At 46.7% G+C, this 12749-nt stretch overlaps 1 protein-coding gene across 1 annotated transcript in view; it reads left to right on the top strand.

The window, feature by feature from the left end:
- Window positions 1-12749, top strand: part of AGRN (agrin) — a 297229-nt gene that overhangs the window by 243393 nt on the left and 41087 nt on the right. The window contains exons 14-18 of the mRNA XM_055001300.1: window positions 398-562; window positions 7077-7220; window positions 7310-7434; window positions 9028-9133; window positions 12093-12467. Coding sequence (XP_054857275.1) covers window positions 398-562; window positions 7077-7220; window positions 7310-7434; window positions 9028-9133; window positions 12093-12467 — 915 coding nt within the window. The remainder of the gene's footprint in view (window positions 1-397; window positions 563-7076; window positions 7221-7309; window positions 7435-9027; window positions 9134-12092; window positions 12468-12749) is intronic.

The raw sequence follows: 12749 nt of genomic DNA, 5'->3' as shown, positions 1-12749 counted from the left end.
GTACCACCCATGGATTGCTGTCAAAGAACCAGTTCAGTGTAGTGGTTAAGAACGGCAGGACTCTACTCTGGAGAGCCAGGTTTGATTCCCCACTCCTCCACTTGAAGCCAGCTGGGTGACCTTGGGTCAGTCGCAGCTCTCTCAGAGCTCTCTCAGCCCCACCCACCTCACAGGGTGATTATTGTTGTGGGGATAATAATGGCATACTTTGTATTAACCACTCTGAGTGTGGCATTAAGTTGTCGTAAAGGGCAGTATATAAATCAAATGTGAGGAGGAGGAGGAGGATCCGACGGATGTTATCTTGATTTGTAAGTAGACATGAAAGCATGTTTCCATTCTAAGTCCTTGCTCTTTTAACCAAATATTGTTCCCCCCCCCCCTCCATTTCTTATAGGCACCTGCCATTGCAACCCCTATGGCTCCTACGGAGGTGGCTGCGACCCTGCCACCGGTCAGTGCTCCTGCAAGCCTGGTGTGGGGGGCCTGAAGTGTGACCGATGTGAGCCTGGCTTCTGGAACTTCCGTGGTATCGTCACCGACAGCCGGAGCGGCTGTACCCGTGAGTACCTGTGAACTCCCACCAGGGAGGGCTTGAGAGGTGGATTGGCCAGGATCTGGGGTTATCTGGACAGAAGCCTTTACCGGCCCTGTCTCATAGCAACAAAGTGGCTGGGAAGGAGAAGGCAGACCAGAGATAAGCAGCTGGGTAGGCCCTTATTTCCAGATACTAGCGGCTGCTGGGTAGAGCTAGAGCTGGGAGATGCAGGCCGCTCCATCCATCTGGGAGACTCTCATAAAAGGCAGTCGGGCAGTACGGGAGGGCCTGTGCAGGGCAGCTGGCAAACATAAAGACTCTCGGGCCTGCTGACTTCTTGGTCTGTTCTTCCTCTGGATGCCAGACTGCCAGTCTTCCCAGTAATCCTGGAGACGCCTTCAGAAGAAGAGAAGGGACACGGCCCCTTTCCCGCTTCCCCAGTGACCTCGAGCCACTCCTTTTTAGGGGCTGTAGGCAGGTCTTGTCCCCGACAGCAGCTCTTTACTTTCCCCCCCTGTGAAATAATAGCACCGATGTAAAAAAGTTGCACTTCAGAACCCAATTCTTGCCCTTGGTGACTCTCTGAGAAGCACACATACTCCTGACTCCATAGCCCTCCATACTTTTTGGTAGCACTAAAGTGTGTTGAAATGTTAAGGAACTCATTGCTGTGTGTGTGTGTGTGTGTGTGTGAGAGAGAGAGAGAGAGAGAGAGAGAGAGAGAGAGAGAGATTGAGTCCTAGAATTACTTACGTTCTGTTTCAGCATTTCTTCAGCTCTGTATTGGATTCTTGCCAACGCTGTGTCTTTGTAAACTTGTGTTTATTTTACCCTATGGCATTACTTATGGAAATGTCCTTGAAACTGACTGTATTAATCTCACACTGTGTACTCCGCCTTGAGTCTCAGTGAGAAAGGCAGACTATAAATGTCATACATAAATGAATAAACAGTGTAAACATATATACACACACATGCATACATACTTATACATATATACATATACATGTGGGTATATATGGGTGTGCCGTCACGTCACAACTGACTTATGGCAACTTCAGCAAAGAGTTGTCAAGGCAAGTGGGAACTAAGTAGAGGCGGTTTGCCAGTGCCTTCCTCTGTAGAGTCTTTGTTGGTGGCCACCCATCCAAGTACTAACCCTGCTTAGCCTCCAAGATCTGACAAGATCAGGCTACGGCATGCTGCCTTCCCTCTGGTATATACATATACATATACATATACATATACATATACATATACATATACATATACATATACATATACATATACATATACATATACGTGTGTGTATAAAATATATATGCTGTATATGTTGAGAGAGAGAAGGGGGAACAAGTTGGAGGTACTATGAGTAACCATTGGGATATTTCCCCCAGGCACGAATCTCCCCCTCCGATATGGAGGGCTAGCTATTCCAATCCCTATTGCTAAGTAGATTTTTTTAAAAAATGCTAAGTAGTTTATATTGAGCCTCCTTTGTATGTGGTATAAAGTAATTATTCACAGGGTTATAGCAAGTAGTCAAAGGTGCAAAGAAAGGTCCTTTTCATGTTCCACTTTTGCTAATGCATGCTAATTTAAAACAGAGCAGTAATGTATGACACATGCAAAACAGTGAGGGAAAATAGTAGAGATGTGTCAACAGGTTGGAAAAATGTTTTGAAGGAAGTTGTTCCAACTGATCCCACCATATTAGTGTAAGAGAAATTAAAACAACAAATGCTAGAGAATGCATATTGGAAACTTTGCCCGTCTCCTTCTAATAACAGCCCTGTACAAAAACATATCCAGAAGTGGAAGAAAGCATGCCAGATGCCTTCCAGATGTTGCTGATGACCACACATAGTAACCCCCCTGGTCTTTTTCTATGTCAACAGTAACTCTTTCAAATATATTCCTGATTCTTTGCATGTGTTAATAATATCCTCAGGAGAAACCTGACGTTATTTTTTCCAGATGTTAAGCACCAATCGTGCGCAGATCCTAGCATGCCCATAGCCAGATGTTAGTAGTACTCCTTATGGAATATGTTCTTGCTCCCCTCCAGATGTTAGCATAAGTCCTGGATTTAATCTTACCTGTGGTCTCTGGAAGTAGGGATAAGTGTTAAAAACTCCACATGTTTATGAACATGTGGAACAGGACTGAGCCCCAGATCCGTTGCCGAGTTCAATTCCCTGGGAACCAGGAGTTCCTTGGGAGAAGGATGTGATCCGTAGGAGAGACAGGTACTGGCCAGGTTTGGGTAGGTCGCGCAAGAAAGTAAGCAGCTCACCCCAGGGTGGGCGCAGACCAAATCTGTTCATGCTCTGTCATTTTTAAAAAATTAATCTAAAATTGAAATTTGACACACAAGGATAGCAGGCCACTGTAACTAGTATGAATTAAGCACGTCAGCATTTGAATACAGTTGCATAGTGGATGTACTTTAGGAGAAGCTGTTACGGCTGGCCAAGCAGGGCTTGGTTTACTGAGGTCCTGTCAGACTGAACATCACTGAAACCTACCTTACCCCTAGAGGAGTTAGCCGTGTTAGTCTGTAGTTGCAAAATAGGAAAGAGTCCAGTAGCACCTTTAAGACGAACCAACTTAATTGTAACATAAGCTTTCGAGAGCCATAGCTCTCTTTGTCAGATGCATGATGTTAATCTTAAAGGTGCTACTGAACTCTTTACTCCCTTACCCGTAACATCTTGAAGAGGATGCCCAAAGCCTTTGCCCTGGGTGATTCACTGAGTTAGATTCTGGCAGTCCATATCACTGAGCCTTGGGCCCATTTTCAAACCCAGCACCACAACCCTGAGGGTGATAAGCATTTAAGAATTAAAGCCGAGGCTCTCTTTGCCACCATTTTATTCTCACAACAATTTTGTGAGGAAGGCTAGGCTGAGAGAGAGAGAGAGAGAGAGAGAGAGAAAGCACACATGCAACTGTCTCAAGGACACCCAGTGAACTTTATGACCAAGTTGGGATTTGATTCCAGGTCTTTTCAGTCCACATTTAACATTTTGCTATCCCATGCACTCCCTTTTGCCCATCCAAGCACAGCTGTCTCTTATACCCTCTTATGCCCTTGTTTGAGGTCCCAGGTGGCTTCCACATCTATGTTGACAAAGGGAGTACAGGTGTAGTGGTTAGACTAGGGTCTGGGAAGACTCGTGTTCAAATCCCTCACCGGGTGAACTTGGGCTGGTGACTTTAGGTCAGTCACTCTTCCTTGACCTAACCTACCTAACAGGGTTGTTGTTGCAAGGGTAACACAAAGGAGGCAACAATGACGTTGAAGCTACTTTGGGTCCCCCATTGGGGAGAAAGCCAGGGTATAAATATGTAAATAAATCAACGATAGCACAACACAGCAGAGAGGCTAAGGGGATGAGCTGTGATCAGAGAGGTGCCTGATTTAAATCTTCTGTCAGCTTCAAATTCACTTAGATGGTCTTTACTCTGTGTGTGTGTGTGTGTGGTATGTGTGTTTTTGGTGCCCTCAACTCACAGTTGACTTATGGTGACCCCTGCCGGGGTTTTCATGGCAAGCGACTGTCAGAGATGGTTTGCCATTGCCCGCCTCTGCAGCCCTGGTCTTCATTGGAGGTCTCCCATCCAATTACTAACCAAGGCCAACCCTGCTTAGCTTTGAGATCTGATGAGATGAGGCTCACCTGGGCTATCCAGGTGATCTACAGCCTTTCTTTGCTTTAAACCCTACATCTTTCCCACCTTTAGACACCAGATGGCCATCTGACAGCAATGCTGTCTCTGTGAACCCAGGCAGCTCATGAGAGGGAGGGCAGAATGGGTTACATCAGTGCTTAATTCTCGTGGCCGCTTGTTATATGCACAGGGTAATGTCAATCACCACCTTCGGGTCAGGAAGCAATTTTTCCCTAGGCCAGTTTGACTAGAGATCCTGATGGTGTTTGCCATCTTCTGGGCATGGAGCAGGGGTCACTGGATGTGTGTGGGGTGGGGGAGGTAGTTGTAAATTTCCTGCATTGTGCAGTGGGTTGGACTAGATGACCCTGTTCTGCAGCGTGGGGATAACGATACCAGCCTACCTTACAGGGCTGTTGAAGGGGTTACTACGAGATAATACAAAGCATCATGAACGCTGAAAGCACCCGATAAATGCTTATTATTGCTTCTACGCCTACCGCAGTAAGAATTGCGATATCAGTGTCAGTTCGCCAGATCTGCATTGACACCGTTCTCTGTGCAAACAAGGAAGTGAACTGCTCCCAGGGGGAAAGGGGGGAGGGGAGAGAGAGAGAGAGAGAGAAAGAGCCGTGTTAATTTCAAGCTCCATTGGAGACAAAAGCAAAAAAATCGATAAGGTGGCAAACGGGGGAGGGGGTGGAATCGTCTTGGGAAGAAGAGTTATTTGGAAGGCATAGCAAATAACAGAGAATATGAATTCTCCAAGTGTGTGAAATTATTATAGAGACATCTTCTCTTCCCCCCTCCCTCCCCCCCCTCCTGAGTGATGAATCTGAATTGTTCAGGGATAGTCAGTTCTCTGTTGGAGAGGATGTTATCCATCCCCGATCCCCCCCCCCACACACACACACACCCCACCTCCACCAGAATTAAAGCGCAGGATTGGGAGTTGGAGCTTCTGGTTTCCATTCGAGGCTCTGGGAAGAGGTGTTGCCTCATTACGGTGAAAACACACACATGCGATTGAACAGCCGCTAATAAGTGGGAGCTGAAGGGCCGTTCTGGGAATAGGCTGCTCCTTGCTAATAGCATCACTCATTAAGCCCCGGAACTGATGACTAGAGAGCTTCGGTGGCTTCTTCCTCCGTTCCAAACCCAGCTGTCCCTTTTAGAAGAGACTCCTGCTGCAGGTGGTAGCAGAAGATTTCATTTTTTCGTTTGCGAATTTTCAGATATTTACACCGTAAACGGTTTATGACTCTTATCCACCCACTCTTCCTTCATTCTCGGGCACTTACCCCAGAGTCTGCAAAAGTCTGGGGAAAAGGGACATCTGAGAGATGTCAGAGCCCCCAAGAGCTAGAAACGGGGGGAATATCCAGGTTTCTACTTTGCTGCCCTTTTTACTGAAGCGCCAGAACCTAAGAACTGCTGCACTGGGTCTGACCAAAGGTCTATCTAGAGAACTATCCTATGGGAAGCCCATTCATTGGCAGAGCATGAAGTCAACAGCCTACCCTACTGTTGCTTCCTCCCAGCAACCAGTATGCGGATACACTTGGCGCTGAACAAAGGGGTTCCATTAGGGTATCACAGCTAATAGGCCCTAGTAGTCTAATTCTCCATGAATATGTCTAATCCCTCTTTAAAGCCATCTTACTGTCATCTGCTGCCCCCTTTGTGGCTTCGAGTTCCATCTGTGTAGTTAGTGCTCAGCTCGGAGAATTCGGTTCAAATCCCAGCTTCATCTCGAAGGTTACTGGCTGATCTTTGGCTAGACTTGGCCTAACGTACCTCGCAAGATTGTTGTGAGGGGGCAAAAATGGGATAAGCCCAGACTCGCTGCTTGGAGAAGGCAGAGTACAGATTGTGAATAATTACAACATTTAATAGTAAAACGGCTAGCCCCCCTCTGCTAATTGCAACAAATAGCAAGAGTCAGTTGAAGAGGAGAAAACAACAAGATGAAGAAATTGTCCAACTCGAGACACTTAAAAATTTGTGTGGGGAGGGAATTTTTAAGTCTGCCTGCCCGAATTCTGTCCTGATCATACAGCTTGCAATGAATTCATTTAAAATCAGCTCGGGGGAAACTTCGCTTATCAAGGCAGCGCTTTGATCTCCCCAGGTAGGTCTGTAACAGCTTGACCATATCTGCCCAGTGGCTCTTGCTCCACAGTCAAATAGATTCCCTCCAGCCCTCGCCCACTCCCAAGACTCGAGCCTTTTGCCTCCCACCATCCCCATTGAATCTCCAGGTTGCCCAGGTCTTCATAAGGAGGAAAAGTGCTTTTGCAGTGTAGAGTAGGGAGGAGGCATTGGGGAGAAGAGTGCCTGTTTCCTAAACAGTTTGGTGTAGTGGTTAAGAGCAGCAGGACTCTCATCTGGAGAACTGGGTTTGATTCCCCACTCCTCCACTTGAAGCCAGCTGGGTGACCTTGGGTCAGTCACAGCTCCCTCAGAGCTCTCTCAGCCCCACCCAACTCTGGTTTCTCTTCAGATTGCATAAATCTTTCGCTCTCTCAACCCCACCCACTTCACAGGGTGATTGTTGTGGGGGTAATAATAACATACTTTGTAAACCATTGAGAGAGCCAGTTTGGTGTCATGGTTAGGAGCGGCAGGACTCTGATCTGGAGAGCCAGGGTTGCTTCCCCACTCCTCTGCTCGAAGCCAGCTGGGTGAACTTGGGTCAGTCACAGCTCTCTCAGAGCTCTCTCTGTCCCACCCACCTCACAGGGTGATTGTCGTGAGGATAATAATAACACATTTTTAACCCACTCTGAGTGGGCGTTAAGTTGTCCTGAAGGGCGGTATAAATCGAATGTTGTCGTTAAACCCCATTTACCTGTCTGCGCAGCCTGCCACTGTGACCCCGTGGGCTCTGTGCGTGATGACTGTGAGCAGATGACCGGCCTGTGCTCCTGTAGGACTGGCATCACTGGCATGAAGTGCAACCAGTGCCCTGATGGCAGCACGCTGGGCATGTCCGGCTGTGAAAAAGGTAAGGGGGAGGTCACACTGCTTGGGCTGCCGGGCACAGATGCTTTAAATAACAAATTTATCCCAGCGGCCGGTTCTCTTCCTCCTCAGACCTTTCTGCACCCTCGTCCTGCACTGAAATGACATGTGAATTTGGGGCATCGTGCGTGGAAGTCAATGGCTTTGCTCATTGCGAGTGCCCGTCCCCGCTGTGTACAGAGGGCAACATGACTAAGGTGAATTTATGTACGGGGGAAGAATCTGGTGTGTGTGTACACGAGGAGGGCAGGGGTGCCTACAGGATTTCATCTCCCCTCTCCAAGCACAGGGCATCCACAAGCTCCTCTGATGAAGCTACTCCCAACTCCTGCCTCACCATTACACTTGAAGGGAGTTGAATGTGACTTCCGCTCATTCCCAGCCTGAAAAGGCCAGAGTAGTATGTGCAACGTTGCAGGGACCTTTGGGGCTGATCGAAAGGGGTGCCTGGGGCAGCCAGCAGAACCCGATTCTCTTCCACTCTGCTTCCTTCATTGCCTCCCAAGTGCTTTTTCCTTTAGGGAATGGGAGATTTGCCCAACATCTCCAGGTGCACGGTCTACCATGCCATGGGCCTTGGCGTGTACCCCTCCTAGCTTTGCCAACTTTTCACTCTGGCCTCAGAAGCTGCAGGAGAGGGAAGTCAGTTGGAAAAGCAGATGCAACCCTCAAGCCAAACTGGAGAGCCAATCTAGTGTAGTGGTTAAGAGTGGCGGGATTCTAATCTGGAAAGCCAGGTTTGATTCCCCACTTCTCCGCTTGAAGCCAGCTGGGTGACCTTGGGTCAGTCACAGCTCTCTCAGAGCTCTCTCAGCCCCACCCACCTCACAGGGTGATTATTGTTGTGGGGATAATAATAACACACTTTGTAAACCACTCTGAGTGGGTGTTAAGTTGCCCTGAAGAGAGGTGGTGGTGGTGGTGGTGGTGGTGGTGGTATTATTATTATTATTATTAATTATTAATTATTAATTAATTATTAATTATTAATTATTAATTATAAGGGGCATGCAACAACTCTAGCATGCTGGATCACGGACAGAGCAGATCTTTTGGAGGCCAGGAGGGACGAACTCCCCAAATGGATTTTCAAGCATGACAGTGTTGGATTGGGAGTCCCCCCCTCCAGCCCTGCACAATACACATTCTGTTACTTCTTCTTATTAGGGGGCGAAAGTGGTGCTTTTATTTTTATTTTTTAAAAATTTTATTTCTATCCCACGTTTCCATCTAAAAGGAGCTGGGAAGTTGCTTAGCCTCAGTATAAGAGCAGAACACAACGGCAGCACCTGAGTTACAGAAGGACCCAGAGACACTAACTGGGGTAGCAAGCTCTTAACTTGCAGCCAGTCTTCATTAGTGGTCAGGAGAGAGTTGCCTATCAATGCCACCACAAAGGAGGCCCTATCCGTAGTGCACAAAAGCATGTAGTATCTTCAGAAGATAAAGCCTTTTACCAGCCTTTCTCTTGTTCTTCTTCACAACAGGCCTGTAGGGAGCTGGTCTTCTCATTTTACAGTTAGGGAACAATCGAGCTTCCGAGGCAGTGACTAGCATGTGACCAGCAAAATCACCCGTGAGAGGAGATTTGAAACTAGATGGTGGTGGGGGGTGTTATTCCCTCTCCCGAAGTTTGCTTTCTGTGTGGCTCTTCTCCCCCCTCCCCTTTTAGTTGCTGCCACCACCACTCAATCCCGTTGCTGCCACCTCAACAGAGGTGCAGCCCAATTGCCTTTCGGTTTGCATAACTGCTGTTTTCTGTCCCTCCCTCACACCCAACACCTCACCAGGTGTGCGGCTCTGACGGAGTGACCTACGGTGACCAGTGCCAGCTGAAAACCATCGCTTGCCGGCAAGGACAGGTCATCGAGGTGAAGCATTTAGGTCAATGCCAAGGTGGGTCTGTCTGGGTGGTATCAGCCATCTTTCAGCAATTACACAGACCTAGAAACCCGGGGCTTATTATTCCAATATGTTCCCCATGGGCACAAATCATAACCCTTTCTGTGTGACGGAAAAGAATGCTGCCCCAGAATCCTTTCTTTCATTGTAGAAGTGGAATACCATCTCATATCCCCAGTGGTAAACGGTAGCGGCTCACAACACATCCATCTATCTGTATATTGAATTTTGATTCCATCCTTCCAAGATGGAGCTTGGGATGGCATATACTGTTATTTATTGATTGATTTGATTTGATTTATACCCTGCCTTCCCCACAGATGGGCTCAGGGCGGCTAACAACATTTAAAAAATACATTAAAAGTCACAAAACCATAAAATCAGTAATAATTTTTAAAACATTAAAATCGTCCAGGAGCAGGCTATTTAAACAAATATTGGGAGTCCGTATATGGGCATAGCAGATGGCTGAGGGCAGCCCCAGAAAAAATGGCGCATGTCATTACAACAACCCTGTGAGGTTGGCTAAGACAGCACCTAATCCAAATTCACCCACCATGGTGGAGGAAGGATTTAAACACAGTCCTCCCTGCTCCTAATCCAGCACTCTAACTGTATACCACACTGGTTTATGTGTCTGAATTAGTTCTATGAAATCACATTCCCATATTAGTTATATGAAATAAGAGGTTTAAATTCTGAGACGGGGATGTTTTAGGAATATATTCTTAATACGTAAATTAGCAGAGTTCAGCAGAAATGCACATTGGCTATAACGAGAACGCACACACTCCAGTTTAGCTCTATAAAAGTTTACTACATAAAGGATAAAAGGTTACATGGGAATAAAATAAGAAATGGCTAACTAGACTACATCTTTGCTAGCTAGAGAGTCTGGCTTCGACTTAGACTGTTACATCCTTGATGCTGACAATTTGCAGCTAACTGAACAAAGAGCAATGAACTTCAGTTTATGTTTCCTCTTAATTGCCTCCCCCTATAAACTGTTTGCCCAATAGAGAATCCTAATTCTACTTCATTAAGCATAGAGACTCCCCTTTCTGTGGTGGAAATCCTCACTCGAAGCCTAAGTGGTTACATGCAAATAAGTTTACTAACTAAGCAACACAAACAGTTTAACTCTTTCATGACTGAACGTAAACACTTGCAAATTCCCAACAGATGTCCACACGCCAAGCTGAAATCTTGGGGAAAATTCCCTCAAACCAATAAAAGCTAAGCCTGTAGAACATTTTAAGGGAATTTTCTCTCAGGCTTTCAGTTTGGCACACGGACATTCCTGTCTCAAAATCTAAACTTTCTATTTTTTTTTAATGCACATTTTGATTTTAAAACACATTGTTTGAGTTTTGAAGATGATTTTTTTTAATGCAGAGCCAGGGAAGGGAAGGAGGGACGCAGCTTTTCGGGTCTTGCAAGTGCCAAGAGTGGACACATGTCAAGTCCTGAGGTTTAGACTTGGTAATTGACAGGAATCCGATATCAGACTTGTTCCGAAGCCGAAGAGAGCAAATGTATCTTCTTTCAAGCCCTGATTCCTGATGAGGAAGACTAAAATGCCTATTGATTTCTGTGTGTGATTTGCAAGCCAATCTGCAGCACTAAGTTGAGCTGGAATTAAATTGGGAGGGGAGAGTGGGTGTCTCTCAGATCTCAAAAGAGCTTTGGAAAATTGCATTTTGCAAACCAGCCCCAAAGAGCCCCCCCCCCCCGCCCCAGTTATCCTGCTAATAACACTCAAGAACCTTTGTTTCCTCTTCCTCATCTTTTTAAAATTTAAATTTATTTTGAAAAAAATAAAATTATTGAGAAATACTTCTGTCCTTCACAGTTGTAACCCACCCTAAGGATCTGAAAGAATGGTACAGGAGTCTCTCTCTCCCATTTTAGCCTCATAACAACTCTGAGGTCAGCTAGACTGACAGAGCAGAACCACAAGTGACAAAAGGCACAGATTGGACACTTGTCAGCTTCCCTCAAGTTTTGATGGGAAATGTAGGCATCCTGGTCTTGCAGCTTGGCTCTCCGACGGCTGTCCAATGGACTTTTCAACGGTCACTTGTCCAACATTCCGCCAAGCTGCCTACATTTCCCATCAAAACTTGAGGGAAGCAGACAAGTGTCCAATCTGTGCCTTTTGTCACTTGTGGTTCTGCTCTGAGAGAGTGACTGGGTCAGAATCACCCAGCAAGCCTCACAGGAGGCTAGAACCCAGGTCTTAGGAGGACATCTAAACTACTACACCACACTAGCTTTACATAAATAGCTAGTAACTAGTATACCATGTATAAATTAGTCATTGGTGCATTTATAATGCATCTCATTTATATTTTTTAATAACTTCCGAAATGTTTAGGATGTTTACTGCCTGGTTCCTGAAACTTGGAGTCTCTCTACACGAGATATCTTACACAGGGACGCTCAAGTGTAGGGAGATGCACTGTTAGCTGGAAAGCGTAGTTTAAAAAGACAGAGCCAGAGGAGATCGCTCCTCAGAGGGTTTGTTAATTTAATTTTTGCCTCCCCGGCGAAGATGAAATTAACAAGCCCTCTGAGGAGCGATCTGTGCAGGCTCTGTCTTTTTAAATTACTCTCCTGTAGAGAGGTGAAACTGACAGAGCCTTTTAAAACTACGCCTCCCAGCTACCATTGCATCTCCCTACCCTTGAACGTCCTGTGTAAGATGTCTCGTGTAGGGAGGCTCTCCGTAAGCTTGGGGAAGGGTTCTGTTCCTGAACTGCCTCCATAGAGAAAAGTCCTGGCAGTGGTGCATGCACAGAACAGGGGATCTGATATTTAATAGTCAGGCAGGTTCATATGGAAGAAGGCGATCCTTTAAATATCCCAGTTGCCAACAGTTCAGGGTTTTAGAGATAGGAACCAGGTCTTCTTTGGTCTACTTCAGGTCCACCTCTCACTGCTTCTCTTCCAGAATCCATCACGGTCGTCAGTCACACCACACCGCCAACAACCACACGCCCCCTGGACTCCCTTCTCCCTCCGCCGCCTCGGACTACCCCCCTCGCTTTTGAAACACCGAGGACAGCAGCCAGCTCCCGGCATTTTGAAGTCGAGGCTTCCCCTCCAATTCACCCAGTCACAAGGCGGACAACCACCACTCGCCCGGCCACAACAGCTTGGACAACACACGGTGTCCGCCGGACGACCATCCGCCCCCTCTCGACAGCTCCTGTTGTCCCAGTCACCACCCAGCCCGCTTTTGTAGAATCTGGCAGCGCAGAAGGTAGTGGAGACCAAGAAGTTGGCATGAGTGGAGATCAAGAAGCCAGTGGATCAAATTCTGTCGGTGAGTGAATCTCAAAGTTTATTCTCGATGGCCTTTCTTCGGTGCCCTTCTGTAGTTCATACTGTGCAGAGAATTCAGTTTAGCCTCGTTTCAGGTGAGTAGCCATGTGGGCCTGTACTAGAAGAGCAAGATTTGGGTCCTGTAGCGCCTTAAAGACTAACTGAATTTCCAGGGTATGAGCTTTCACGAGGCAAGGGAGTATTGACTCTCAAAAGCTCATACCCTGGAAATCTAAGATGCTACTGGACCCGAATTTTGCACTTTAGCCTAGGACAATATTTC

Source organism: Eublepharis macularius, chromosome 17 (genome assembly GCF_028583425.1).
Source record: "Eublepharis macularius isolate TG4126 chromosome 17, MPM_Emac_v1.0, whole genome shotgun sequence".
NCBI classification, from domain to species: Eukaryota; Metazoa; Chordata; class Lepidosauria; order Squamata; family Eublepharidae; genus Eublepharis; species Eublepharis macularius.
The sequence above is the reverse complement of the archived record's forward strand: the minus strand, read 5'-3'. Positions and strand labels throughout refer to the sequence as shown.